The following is a 15,243-nucleotide window of genomic DNA, read 5'->3' as shown; positions in this document are numbered from 1 at the left end:
CCATTCAGCTTAAAACTGTGGCCCTCCAAAAATGAATCTGTTGGCAACTCTATACTGACCTATTTCGGTTTTCGTATATACCATCTTCATGTTGTTTAGGGCCCTAATTTTTTCAAAACGACTTTGAAGCTATTGACCTTGCACTTCTTCCCAAAAAATCGAACGAAGATAAAAGTTCTGGAAGGATTTGTCGGCTGAATCTTACAGGGTTTAAGAGGTGTTTCCAAAGCTTTGGGCTTAGAGTACAAAAGGGAAAGATCGTGCCCCACCAAAGGGGAAATCTGAGGGAGAAATTGCCGCGTAAGGCCTTCGGTTGACAGCGTGTAGTTTCAATCGCCAGCTGGGGTGGGGGCGGACGCACGCCCCCTCCCCACGCACGCCGCCTCCCAGGTGTCGCCCCTCGGTTTCCTTCGAGCCGCGCGCCAACTGCTTCCGGGTCGTCACAGACGTCGTTTCCGTAGCAGTATGGCGGCCACGGAGGATGAGCGGCCGGCGGGGAGCGGAGAGGGAGAGCGGTTGGATTTCCTGCGAGACCGGCACGTGCGGTTCTTCCAGCGCTGCCTCCAGGTTTTGCCTGAGCGCTACTCTTCGCTCGAAACCAGCAGGTAATTGGTAGCTCACAGTCAGCGGGGCTGACACGGGGCCCGGCCCCTTGAAAGGCGCTGCGGAGCTTGGCGGCTTAGGGGGCGCCCGCAGGGGGCTGCGCCGCAGCCCACTGGGTACTGCCTCGCCTCCCGGGCCGTGGTGCGGTCCCCATTGCTCCCGCGAGCTAAGGCGAGAGGGGTGGGACGAGCTGGAAGTCGCGGGCTTTTGGAATCTTCAGGTTCCGCCCTTTTTCACTTCGCAAACATTTTTTTCCTATCAACTCTGAGCTGCTTCCGCGAGCCTGTGAGTCACTTGGCCTCACTTCTGAGTATAAAGAGTATTTGTTGTCGTATTTTAACTAATAATCTCCAGTGCTTCCCTTGCCTCCGTAAGGTCATTAACTCTTCATTGAATGTCTGTAAGGCGTTCAATGTATAGGAGCGGCAGAGAGCCTCTAAGGTTTCCGTAGATAAGAACTTTCCAGGATTATAAGTCTAAGGATTGGCGTAAAAGGTGCAGTGTTGGTTGGAGCAGCCTGTTAAAGTTTTATTTGCAGTAGTATTGTGAGTTAGGGTTGTCTGAGGACTGTGATCTGGCAGAGGCTAAGAAACTAAAGTAGCCCTTCAGAGTAGAAGTCGGGATGAGAAGAACGAGAGGAGGAGGCGATCTTTGCTCTGCATTGCTGTATTTCAAAGTGAGATTCCAAAGATGCCTTGGACTGGCTTGGAAGAGAAGGCAGATTGGTTTTGCCCTGATCTCTCTCCGTGTTTTCTTAACTGAGCCTGGGGTTAAACGGTTTGACCGTTTCATGACTGGGTCAGTTTGGGAAGTTTTATAGATTACTTCTGCATACACGGTCAAGAAATATTATATAGGTGCTGGAGGACAGCTGAACAAGACACGCAGGCAGTTTCAATAGGGCTTTCAATAGGTTCCTAAACCAGATTTCCTTAGACTTTCCCCAATCACCCTTTCCAAAAGAGTCACCATCTGAAATTATATATTGATTGATTGATTTGTTTAATATCTTTCACACAGGATTGTAGACTTCAGGAAGGCACAGTTTTTGTCTTTCTTGTTTACTTCTATAACACCTGGACTGCTTCATCCAATTTGGTAGCCACATTTGAAAATTTAAATTTGAATTAAAGTTAAATAAAATTTAAAAATCACTTCCTCTGTTTGCAGTAGCTACCACACTTCAAGTGCTCAGTCACCACATTGGCCTGTGGCTTTTGTGTTTCAACATTTCCGTCATCTCAAAAAGTCCTACTGGACAGCGTTGCACTAGATCCTTGACTAATCTGGCCTAAAGGCAGGCAATAAGTACATAATTTTGTTCGGTGATCATTCTGAGCTTAGCCCTGAAAAATGAGCAGATTTTTGCTAAAGAAGGAGTGAAGCATCATTTATATTCCTTTCTCCATCCATGTGCATTGATTGACTAGTAGAGCCTATGTTTTGACCTAAATTAAATTTAGCATTTCCAAAACTCAGTCAATTGATTGGGATGTTTAGAAATATACTGGTAAATCACAGTTTATGATGGTTAATTTTATGTGAATTTAAGGCATTTGAATTGAAAATGTCATCCTGTTTTGACTGTTGAACAGTTGAACTTTGCTTGTAGCTACCACAGGTCTGTGTTGCTTTTTCAAAATGCCACTGTGTTTGATCTCTTTAAAATTCAGTAAGGACAAAACCATATAGACTAATGTATGTTGGCAGTAAACTCTAATCTTGCTCATAGCATAAGTAAAGCAGCAAAAATTATCTGATTAAACAATTAACTTCAATTGATTTAATAACCATATAATCTTAGAATTTACACCAGGCATTGTGTATTAGATAACAGATATGTAATATACTGTGCTAGGAAAGAAATATTAATTATATTCTTTTTATGCTTCATGTTTGTTACCTAATCACTTCGGATTTTTTAATGGCTCAGTTAATAACCACATTTAAGATACTCTGCACATACTGGTTTTTGTAGTGATTTTTTAGCAGTTTTTCAGTATTTCTTGATTCAAACTTTTTACTCTCCTTAGTTCAGCATTAAATCCTTTTGTGGTGTATGTGATTCATAACTGACTTTAAGATGCTTGTGAAAGAAGCTTCAACTTTTTAAGCAAAGGTGATCAGTCACAAAATTTTTACTTAAGATAAAACAGCGTGTTAACTAAGTCCTAACTGTTAGCTAGTATTGTAGTTAAATTCCACAAGCATTTATTGAGGGGCTGCCATGTGTCTGGGTATGAGGATATGGTGTAAAGCAGCAGTACCCGAGCTATTTGGCACCAGGGACCCAGGTTCGTGGAAGATGATTTTCTGTGGACGGAGGGGAATGGGGAGGGATTCGATGCAGGATTCGAGAACACTACATTTATTGTGCAGTTTATTCCTATTATGATATCAGCTTCAACTCACATCACCAGGCATTAGATCCTAGAGGTTGGGGACCCCCGGAACCTACGATTCAGGTGTTCTTGTGTTCATTTCTTTTTACTGATAGATAGGAAGCAGCTGACTCCTAGGAAGGCTACTATTGAACTAGATATTTAGACTCTTTTTTTCTGACACATCATTTTGGCAAAATCATTTCTCTCTCTCTTTTAGCCTGACCAATAGAATAATTTTATTTTTATTTTATTTTTCTAATAGTGGCTTTATGAAAATTAAAAGGTTCACTCAAAGTTTTTCTTTTATCTTCTGAAAAGTGGTAGTTACTAGTTAACTCAGGTGAATATAGACCTTGGATTGTGAGCTTTATCAATGAGCAGGTTTCTTTTCATGAATGGTTTAGAGAGCTTTTTGGTTATGTGATGTTGTTGCCATTTGTGTTTGGGCAGTGGGCATTAGAATAGGCCTTTTTAAATTGAGAAGCAAAATATTGACCATATTCTATTATGTTATTTTTACAGATCCAGCTCTTCTAGAAGGGTTTAGACAATTCGTTTTGTTTTTAAGACATTTACAAAGTGTTTCTATTCTGGTGTCCCCCATATCCCCTGTGTATCCTGTGATGTCACCACTTAGCCACCTACAGACTTCTCTGTCCTTTGGTTCCCTCCCTTATCTGAAGTATATCACAGTCTGACAGTGTGTCTCTCAATCAGTGATAATGGGGTGCTTATAAAAATACACATACCTGAGGCCCCTCCCCAGATCTGCTGCGTCGGACTTTCTTATGGGCTTGGGAGTCTAGCAGCATAGTAGGCATCCCAGGTGGCTCTCATGCCCACTAAAATTTGAGACAGTTTGCCTAATAGAAGAAACAAAAGTACAAACAGATGATTGCAGCAGTGCACCCCAACTCTAACGTGCATGTGACTCACCTGGGGGTCTTGTCAAAATGCAGATTCTCAGGGTGTAGGTCTGGGCGGGGTCTAAGGTGCTGCGGCTGCAACAGGCTCCCAGGTGAGGCTGAGGCTGCCGACCCCTGCCGCCCCACTGTGAGTTTGTTCGCACAAAGGTTGTGATCGTCACAGGGCATTCTGGAAGCACCTGTGTAATTCCACCCAAAGAGAGACTCAGAGAAGAGTCTAGTCTGAGGCTTCTTGGAAAAAGGTAACCCTGGAGCTAAATATTAAATGTGTTGAGTTTTCATGTAGGTGGGTGGATTATAGGCAAAAGGACGACAAAGACAATAAAGATAGATAGGCAAGTGTTGACCAGAGCGTCGTCAGTCAGTTCTCTTAATAGTGGTTCAAAATGTTAGGCAGGTATGGTCAGAATTTAGTATGGAGGGGTAGGTGTGGACTTTGCCATGTCAAGAAACTGGGAACTAAATATCATGTGAGTGATGGGAAGTTGCCAAGCAGTGAGTCTTCCTGGTTAGATAAGCACTTCAGAGTGATCACTAGACTTGAGATAGGTTATTATATTAAGTGGGACAAGACCAGAACCAGAGTCATCAGTAGTGACTGAAGCTGTTGCAGTCATCCAGGAGCCAGGTCCTGGGATAGCAGAAATAGGAATAGAAAGGAGAGGATGAAGAAGGAAGGAGGAATCCCAGAATTCTAGGGTTGAAACTGCCAACTAGAGAACAAGAGGCAGAAGGATATAGGTACTTCGTAATTTTCCCCACAAATTTAACCTGCTTAAGTTTAGGATGTTTGTCTTATTTATTTTTGTCATGACATCTAGTCTGTAGTGGTAAAGAATCTGCCTGCAATGCGGGAGACCTGGGTTCGATCCCTGGGTTAGGAATATCCCCCTGGAGAAGGGAACAGCTACCCATTCCAGTATTCTGGCCTGGAGAATTTCATGGACTGTATATATAGTCCATGGAGTGGCCGAGTCAGACACGAATTTCACTTCTAGTCTGTAGTAGATATTCAGTAAACATTTCTTATTAAAAATTAGTTTGCAGGAGAAATTTTATTTTGCATGTTAATTCCAAAAATGTGTGACTGTTCTTGAAAATATTTATAGGCTGAGCTATTATAGTTATAGGCTATATATGTATAGGCTATGTATTTATAGCTATTATATTTATAGGCTGAGCTATTATAGGCTATATATTTATAGGCTATGTATTTATAGCTATTATATTTATAGGCTGAGCTATTATAGTTATAATAGCTAACTATTATAATTTAGTTATAAATTGACTCTAAATAGTCAATTTATAGGCCTATATTTAAGCGTAAAATATAGGCTGAAATATTTTAATATCTTGAAAATATTTCAAGATATTTTCAATATCTTGAAAATTACTGTTTCAAGATATTATAAATGAAGAATCGGCTTAAAATTGTGGAAATCACGAATCTTTCTACCATCCATTCATAATTATTTATTGGTGCTTCTATGTACTGTATATTTTAACTTCATGATTCTTTCTAATGTATACTACCAGACTCTCCATTTCCACTGTTAATTTTATCAGCAGTGGTGCTTCTGTTTCTTAATGTAACTGTTTGTTTATAATTAAGAGCTCTTCGGCAGCATGATTTTGGCCATGTTGTTGTCCTCACTAATTTGTGTCTGACTCTTTTGTGACCCCATGGACTCCTGCCTGCCAGACGCCTCTGTCCATGGGGTTTCCCAGCAAGAACACTGGAAGGGGTTGCCATTTTCTTCTCCAAGGGATCTTCCCCGACCCAGGGATCGAACCTGAGTCTCCTGTGTTGGCAGTCAGGTTCTTTACCACTGAGCCACCAGGAAAGCCCTGGTTTGGCCATAGCCCCACCTTAGATCTAGCCAGGAATGCAGTCTATTGTTGAAGATGCTGGTAGATGTCAGTAAAGAAATTTGTAAAAAGTAGCAGAGCAAGTGACCCAAAATTTGAGAATCTAGTCAACTCCCATGAAAAGAAAGTGAAGTATTACTCAGCCATTAAAAAGAATACATTTGAATCAGTTCTAATGAGGTGGCTGAAACTGGAGCCTATTATACAGAGTGAAGTAAGCCAGAAAGAAAAACACCAATACAGTATACTAACTCATATATATGGAATTTAGAAAGATGGTAACAATAACCCTATGTACGAGACAGCAAAAGAGACACTGATGTATAGAACAGTCTTATGGACTCTGGGAGAGGGAGAGGGTGGGAAGATTTGGGAGAATGGCATTGAAACATGTAAAATATCATGTATGAAACGAGTTGCCAGTCCAGGTTCGATGCACGATACTGGATGCTTGGGGCTAGTGCACTGGGATGACCCAGAGGGATGGTATGGGGAGGGAGGAGGGAGGAGGGTTCAGGGTGGGGCACACATGTATACCTGTGGCGGATTCATTTTGATATTTGGCAAAACTAATACAATTATGTAAAGTTTAAAAATAAAATTAAAAAAAAAAAAGAAAAGAAAGTTGCTCGGTCGTGTCCAACTCTTTGCGAACCTGTGGACTATATAGTCCATGAGATTCTCCAGGCCAGAATACTGGAGTGGGTAGCCTTTCCCTCCTCCAGGAGATCTTTCCCAACCCAGGGATCGAATCCAGATCTTCCACATTGCAGGTGGATTCTTTACCAGCTGAGCCACAAGGGAAGCCCAAGAATACTGGAGTGGGTAGTCGATCCCTTCTCCAGCAGATCTTCCTGACCCAGGAATAGAATTAGGGTCTCCTGCATTGCAGGCGGATTCTTTACCAACTGAGTTATTAGGGAAGCCCTGATCCCTAACTCCCATAAGTCAGTGTTCCTGGTATACCCCAAATGATAATTCACTTGCTCTGACCTGATGGTACAATACTCAGATAGTAGCATAGGAAAATCATATCACAGCTGGTCCTTGAGCAGCTTGGGGCTTGGGGCCCAGGGTGTGCAGTGGAATATCAGAGGCCAGGCTCTCCTTACCAGAGGTTCCACAACTTCAGATTGTGTGTAGTACACTGTAGTACACATTTACTGGGGAAAAAAAATCAGCATGTAAGTGGACCCATGCAGTTCAAGCTTGTATTCAAGAGTCAAATAGTAGTATGGCTAGATTTTTCCCCCCCACTGCACAGAATGTTTTTCCTTTTTTCTTTTGGTTTTATTTAATTCTTATTTCTTTTGTGCTGTTTTCTAAGCCTGAAAACAGTTGTTCTTAAGTCTAAAAAATGTGAGGCCTCTTGGAAGCATCATTTAGTTCATGTCTCTTACCTGCAAATTGATCTGCTGGTGAAGGAACTTGATCGGGCTCAGGGGGAGTGGGGTGGAGATGTTACTTCTTCATCCATATAAGATTAAACTTTTTATATGTAATGTTCAGAGTAGGAGAACGGGCAGGAAGACATGGCTTACTTTGGTTTTTCAGGCTATAGACTCAGAGTTCAATTCTGGGGGAAAGAAGAAAGGAAGAAAACAGACAGATGCACTCTGAAGAAGTAATAAAGTAAAAAGTACTTCCCTGGCCTCATCTTAGGAGCATGTACTGGCACAGTCACCCCTCTAGATGCCTGCACCAAGACAGGTTGCCTGATGGTCTCTACCCCAGGCACCATAAAACCTCACATTATTTCTCCCAGAGGCCCCCAGCCCAGAATTCCTTCTTATTCCCTAGGAATTATTTAATTATCTCGCTCTCAGAGTTTTAGGACTACTTGAGAACTCTAGTATGGTCCCCAAAAGAATATTTTCTTATTATCTTATCTTAGAGGAAGGCTGGATGTTTGCTCCAAAGGCTTCTTGGTTCTATTCTGCCAGCCACTGCTGAATGCTAAATTTGATAAACAGTCTTTTCACTATAGTGCTGTTAATCCTATAAACCTTAGTCTAAAGTGCTATGGGTTGAAAATGCTGGACTTTAAGAAGCCTTTAATAAGTATACAAGGTTTTAAAATAGTTTACCATCAGATGACTGATTTCCATACCATAGTACAAGTATAATTTTAAAAGATTCAGGTAACACTTGCATGCAGATAACCGTAAGACTTGAGAGCAGAGTTTCTAGACCTCAGCACTTGTGACATTTTGGTCCAGATGCTTCTTTTTCGAATGGTGCTGCCTTGTGCATCATAGCAGCGTACCCCACTTGACCAACTGGATAGCAAGGGGCACCCTTCTCTAGTGATGAGAACCAAACTGTCTTCAGGATGGCCGCTTGGGAGCAGTGTTGGCCCAGTGCAGCATCACTGTGCTGTAAGCCTTGCTGCCCACTAGAGTCACCCGAGAAGCTCACTGCTTCCCATCCCCACTCACCCACGCCCCAGCTTCCAGACCCTGCCTTCCGTCTAGGATTTCTGATTTCCTTGCTGTGTAGTGAGGTCTCGGCCTCCGGGATTTGCTGCTGGTGTGGTGTTTGTCTTTACGCCAATTCCAGTTGCGCCATACTTGAGAAACACCCTTTGACTCAGAGCCCCTTCAGCGGTTTCCGTTGGTGATCCAGCACTGAAATCTGAAGTAAGTTACCTGAGTTCTTTGGATTTTATTATCTTGAGCTAGAAAACGAAAGAGATGGACTGGATGACTTCTGCTTTTAATTTAAAAAATAATACCTACTTATTTTTACAGCCCCTTGTTTACGTTTTTCTGTAACATATTTTAGTAACGGGAAGATCATTGTTCTCTCAATGTCTTCACGTTGTCTCTCACTTACATCTCTCTTCATTTTGCTTAAAGGCTCCGCCAGCAATGCGGGCTAGGCAGGATCAGTCCCTGGGTCAGGAAGATCCCCTGGAGGAGAGTGTGGCAGCCCACCCCAGGAGCCTGGCGGGCTAGATAGTCCATGGGGTCACAAAGAGTTGGACACGACTGAAGTGACTGAGCACATAGTAATGATTTAATAAACTAAATTATTGGATGCCTTATTTTACCTGACTGTAGTCATTCACTTTATAGATTTCAGCAAAACTGAACCCAGTGATAGCTCTCCAGGAGGGTTAGATGTAATATTGCAGGTCCTTTATTTGTTAGTTAATTCTGTAAATTATTTGACTGCGTATCAATGCACAAGGCAGATCTTATCTCATGAAACATAATTTTCATCAAGAGAAGTGACTTTCAAATGTGGGTACCGTTAGGTAGAAATTTTCCCCACGTCTAAAGCATTTGGTTTTAGAGAAGTGGTTGGGGGTGGGGGTGGTGGAGATTGCCAACCAGTGAAAAGGCCTGTAGTGTTAAGACGGTGAATGTTAGCGCTATCCCTTCAGATCAGGAAATACCAATAGCAGTAGCTTCCATTTATTTAGTGCTTGCTTGTGAGCAGGTAAGCACAATAACTGTGTGAAGTGCAATGATTTACAGGTAAGGAAGCTGACTTAGAAAAGACTTAGAAAGGGTTAGGTAACTTAACCAGATTACAGATGGATGGAAATTGGCCAACCGAGGATTTGAAGCTAGCTCATTTGACTGCACATCTGAGCTCTCAACTACTGCTTCCCACATAAAGGGGTTCCACTCCCCTTCATTTATTCCTGATCTTACTCAGATACATCACCTCTCTAATTCAAGTGGATCTCAGTGACTTGTTGGAATTAAACTGAGATAATAAATGAGAAATTTTCTAGGTCAGTGCCTGCTGCTGCTGCTAAGTTGCTTTAGTCGTGTCCGACTCTGTGTGACCCCATAGACGGCAGCCCACCAGACTCCTCTGTCCCTGGGATTCTCCAGGCAAGAACACTGGAGTGGGTTGCCATTTCCTTCTCCAGGTCAGGGCCTAATACATAATAATAATCTCTCAATGGGCTTCCCTTGTGGCTCAGCTGGTAAAGAATCCACCTGCAATGTGGGAGACCTGGGTTCAAGTCTGGGTTGGGAAGATCCCCTGGAGAAGGGATAAACTACCCACTCCAGTAGTCTGGTCTGTAGAAGTCCATGGAATATATATAGTCCATGGATTCGCAAAGAGTCAGACACAACTGAGCGACTTTCACTTTCCACTTTCCAATCTCTAGATAATGTAAGTCTCCCAGAGTGTCTTCTTGAATATACCAATATCTCACTAGTTTTAATTTTTTGGTTGGAATTAAAGCTTTGGTTGGAATTAAATTGCTCTCTGATTTCTCCTCCTGTTATCTAATGGATGCCAGCCTTTTCAACCAGGGATTAGAGAGAGAATTATACCCTTTAAAAAAATGAGTGACTATTTTTCCATTTCTCCTAAAGTTAGTAATACCATTCTAAATGCAGAGAAGAGAGGTTAATTATATATAGTGATTGCCTTAGTGCATTAAGGCTTAATTTTCTCTTGGGATCTCTATAAAAGGTTATAGAATGTACTGAGTGGCTCTGCAAGAAGACTTTAGACCAGATAAATTGAAGTACTAGTTTGTCAGTGTTAGTCATAGGAATTATTAGAATGTGGAAATGAGATAACCATGTTCAATCAGACAACACCATAGAATGCATCTCAACAGGAAAGGAACTATATATGTAACAAACTCTTCATGTAAAAAGCAACCACTGCGGGGGCCAGTTTTTATATGAGAGTACAGGCTTAGCTTTCTGAGTTAGCGCACAATCTTGGAGGGGAAGGATTTTGCTTTAGAGTGTTCCATTTCATCAAAGACTGTTCATTTCTAGGAAATGGGAGTTAAAATGCGTTTGCATTTTTAGTGTTCCTTGTTCCCCCTTTTTTCCCAAGGGATCAAATTATTTATAAACAAATTTGAATAATGATAGATTTATTCTAACATCCTTAAAAATTAAGCACCAGGTATAAGCATAACTGCAGATGGTGACTGTAGCCATGAAATTAAAAGACGCTTGCCCCTTGAAGGAAAGTTATGACCAACCTAGACAGCATGTTGAAAAGCAGAGACATTACTTTGCCAACAAAGGTCCGTCTAGTCAAAGCTATGGTTTTTCCAGTAGTCACGTATGGATGTGAGAGCAGGACTATAAAGAAAGCTAAGCGCCGAAGAATTGATGCTTTAGAACTGTGGTGTTGGAGAAAACTCTTGAGAGTCCCTTGGACTTCAAGGAGATCAAACCAGTCAATCATAAAGGAAATCAGTCCTGAATATTCATTGGAAGGACTGATGCTGAAGCTGAAACTCTAATACTTGGGCCACCTGATGTGAAAAACTGACTCCTTGGCAAAGACCCTGATGCTGGGAAAGATTGAAGGCAGGAGGAGAAGGGGATGACAGAGGATGAGATGGTTGGATGGCATCACCAACTCAATGGACATGAGTTTGAGTAAGCTCCGGGAGTGATGGACAGGGAAGCCTGACGTGCTGCAGCCCATGCGGTGGCGAAGAGTCAGACATGACTGAGCAACTGAACTGATAAATTGCTCTTGGCGAATCAGTGAAAATTGAGATTTGTATATATTTTCCATCCTTTTGGCCTTATATATACTGACTAGGTGCATGGAATTCTTTCTCAGTTCTACTTTTAGCCTTTAGGTTGCTCATAACCTGGCTTCAGTGAATTCATGTATACTTCAGATGAGTAGGATTGAGTTCTTAAGCCTTAAACATCCCTTTATTAGAAATTAAAACAAAGATTTGATTGATATTATTAAATTATAAGACTAAATTGGGTTTTTCTGTTTTCACAAGTTGGGGCTATTGTTTAAATTATTGTAAAGTTAGAATGAGTTTATTATTTTTCTGAAACAGAAAGACTTCATTGGTTTGATAAGATGGAATTTTATATTTTTTTCTTTTTAGGTTGACTATTGCATTTTTCGCACTCTCTGGGCTGGATATGTTGGACTCCTTAGATGTGGTGAACAAGGATGATATAATAGAGTGGATTTACTCCCTGCAGGTCCTTCCCACAGAAGACAGTGAGTGAGTTTTTAGCATTTTATTTTTAGTGTGACTAGCTGTACCTAGCGTAACACGTGTGTTGGACTCGGAAATCTTCGTGTACTCACAAACCATTATCATATTGGGTTGGCTGAAAAGTTCGTTCGGGTTTTTCGTGACATCTTATAGAAAAACACGAACAAACTTTTCGGCCAACCCAGTATTTTATTCATCTGCGTTTTCCTTGTAATGCGACACTCCCTTTCTGTTTGAGCAAGGTGCTGACCAAGGTAGGCATCGTGCCTTGCGACGACTGCTCAGAGGTTGAACGGGGATTCGCAATTTGTGCACCGTCCTGCTGTGCATGTCCACCCTGACATCTGCTCGACGACTTGTATTCCACATTTATGTTTGGTTAGTTTTGTAGCATTCACTCTGTTTTTCATTCTCAGCCATTCTTTTTGTCTCTTCACTGAAAAAAAACTTGCCATAAAAAGTTTCATTCCAGCCTCTTAACGATTTTCCCTGCTAATGTTCCATTAGTGTTTCTTTAATGGTTTCTTAGAACTCTTGGTTATACTTCAGTCATTTTTATGGTTCTTAAAACTTTATATATTTTGATCAATTAATTATCAGAATTCATAAATTACTGATCAGCTAAATACACACAAGTTTTATAAACTCTGTTGTTCACTCCATTAAGTTTAAAGTATCGAATATTGATTTAACTTATAAATATTAGAAATGCTAACATTGAGTTGGATTAGATCAAGCCCAAATAAACTCCCAGAAAGTCATGTACTTCTTATGTGTGATCACTGCTTACTTTTCTTTTATGAGTCAGCATTTATAATTTAATGATGTGGTTCATTGGTTGGAATAATCTCACCCAGGTAAGCTTTGGGGAAATAATAAACCAAAGCTTTATTTAGAAAGAAAGAGCTTTGATCTATTAGCAGATGCCATTGGACATAGTTTGAGCTTTCTACTGTATTATTCTTGAAGTTTGTAGTGTTTGTTTATAATTTTAAAAAGTCTTTGCCTATTAATGAATTCTTGTTAAAAAATGATTAGGCAGTTTTAGATCTTTCAGAATTCTGATATAAATATCTAATTCTTTTTCACCAATGACATGAAGCAGCATATGTGATATACTGATGAGTATAGATTCTGACATGTTGCTGAGTAGTATTTATTGAATGTTCTGCTAAGAATACTCTGCTAAACTTGTACAGAGGGACTGTTGTAAACTATGAGATACGGTTCTCATTCTCTAGGAGCTTGTGGCTAAGGTGAGGTTAATTTCTAGTCACATGCAAAATGGAAGTAATTTGTATTTTCCTTTTTAATCAGAATTTTTTTTTTTTCACTAGTCTGAGTGAAAGTCTGAAATTTTTTAAAAAGTTAGATATTAATCTTAAACAGATGTAAGGTAGTTTTGTTACAGATTATGTGTGATTTTTGTTTGTTTACTAACAGTGCATGTCCTAATTATAAATTGTTGTTTCCTAAATATATTTCACATAGTACAGATAGGAAATTATACACTGTGGTATATAGCAAAGCTATTCTATAAGAAGTTTTTGCTAAAATATATTACTTTTAGACATTACTTATGATACTCATTTCCTTGGAATAAAATAGCTATGGTCCCTCTAGAAATGTAGGAAACCCATGCTATAGGTTACAATTATCAGAACACTAGTCATTTTTTTCATTGTACTTTCTTTTATATTTTTATCTGCCTTTAAGGACTGTTTGCTGGCTTCATGATTGAGCTAATTAATACTATATTCTTTTTGAAGGCTTCTTACTTTTCTCATTTGATCTTCTATTGCAAGAGCCTTGCCAACTGTCATCTGAAACTGTCCCATTATCTCTGATAATTGTGTTAGCTGTGCACTCACTAGAATGACCAAAATGAGAGAGGTGGAAAATAACAAATGTTGAAGAGAATGTTGCACAACTGTAACTATTTTATAGCTACTGTTTGGCAGTATTTACTAAAATGCAACAAAGTTACTAAATTTACAAATTTACTAAAATGCAACAAATGTGCATTCTGTGACAGCAGTTCTGCTCCCTAGTATGTACCCCGGAGAAGGCAATGGCACCCCATTCCAATACTCTTGCCTGGAAAATCCCATGGATGGAGGAGCCTGGTGGGCTGCAGTCCATGGGGTCGCTAAGAGTCTGACACGACTGAGCGACTTCCCTTTCACTTTTCACTTTCATGCATTGGAGAAGGAAGTGGCAACTCACTCCAGTGTTCTTGCCTGGAGAATCCCAGGGACAGGGGATCCTGGTGGGCTGCCGTCTATGGGGTCACAGAGAGTCAGACACGACTGAAGTGACTTAGCAGCAGTAGCAGCAGTATGTAGCCAACCAGAAATGAAAAAATGTGTTCTCCAAAAGATATGTACTAGAATGGTCATTCATAGCAGTATTTTTCACAGGAGCCCAGAGTAGGAATATGCAAACTACCCATCACTGGTGTTGTAGATCAGTGATGTATCGGAATTCACACGCTGGATCACTGTACAGTCATGGGAAAGGACAGTTTAGACCTACATACAAAAATTTGGATAAATGTCGCAAACATATTTTGTGATAAAGAAATATATAGTATATTATTCTATTAATACAAAGTAAAAATGTCAGTAAAGCCAATCTGAGCCTTTGAGGAGTGCCAAGAAGGAAGCAGGATGGGCTTCTTGGGTGCTGGTCATGTACTTTTTCCTGAGCAGAGAGCTGGTTATACAGGTAAGTTTACTTTGAAGAAGTTCATTAAGCTGTTTATTATACTTTGATGAAAGTTTAAAAATTTTTTGAATTTGGGTGTATTTACCATCTCTTTTGAGATCCATCAGAATTCTCTTTCCCATTGTACTTTCAACTCCATGTACTTCATAGATTGAAGCCCATTGCTAATTTTTTACTTTTTTAGTCATTGCTGCTTAACTGTTGCTTAAAATATTTTTGCTTATGTCTGAATTGTAGACTTCTGGAGGGCAGTGAATGAACCTGTCTTAGATTTTTTTTCTCTTCTCATGCGTAGTGCATCACTGCGTATCAGCAGTTGTTGGACTGTAAATGACTTATACCTTTTCTTATTTTTTTTCTTTTCTGTATTTTCACATTTAGCCTACAGCATCCTCTGGCTCCTCAAATATTTTCACATTTGTAGGGCATTTGCAAGCTGAATAGAATGCTTTCTATAACTCATAACTCTCTATTTGTCCTACTTTGTGATATCACATAAAATCCTAGGGGACTCAAAAATCTTAAAAGTGTTAAACAGAACCCAGAGACCATAAAGGAAAGATTTGGCAGATTTGATTAAATAAATATTTTTAAATGTGACATAGTGAAAGATAAAGTTGGATGAATAACCGACTTGGAGGAAATTGTGCCACTGTATATACCAGACAAAATATTAATATCAGAACTGTAAGAAGTTGTTAAAAGATGGAGGAAAAGATGACACACTGCCACTCAGAAATGAGGGATGTGTGAATAGGCACCT

The 15,243-nt window shown here is 40.2% G+C and overlaps 1 protein-coding gene across 2 annotated transcripts in view; it reads left to right on the top strand.

Annotated features, from left to right (window-relative positions):
* Positions 1-417: 417 nt before the first annotated feature.
* PGGT1B (protein geranylgeranyltransferase type I subunit beta) overlaps positions 418-15,243 on the top strand; it is a 54,523-nt gene continuing 39,697 nt past the window's right edge. Inside the window, exons 1-2 of one of the 2 annotated variants that reach the window (XM_055536530.1) lie at positions 418-605; positions 11,637-11,755. In XM_055536530.1, coding sequence (XP_055392505.1) covers positions 466-605; positions 11,637-11,755 — 259 coding nt within the window. In that variant the 5' untranslated portion in view covers positions 418-465. Of the gene's footprint in view, positions 606-869; positions 889-11,636; positions 11,756-15,243 lie in introns of those variants that run through there. The other variant, XM_055536531.1, reaches the window with a different exon arrangement.

This window comes from Bubalus kerabau, chromosome 10 (genome assembly GCF_029407905.1).
Source record: "Bubalus kerabau isolate K-KA32 ecotype Philippines breed swamp buffalo chromosome 10, PCC_UOA_SB_1v2, whole genome shotgun sequence".
NCBI lineage: Eukaryota > Metazoa > Chordata > Mammalia > Artiodactyla > Bovidae > Bubalus > Bubalus kerabau.
The sequence above is the reverse complement of the archived record's forward strand: the minus strand, read 5'-3'. Positions and strand labels throughout refer to the sequence as shown.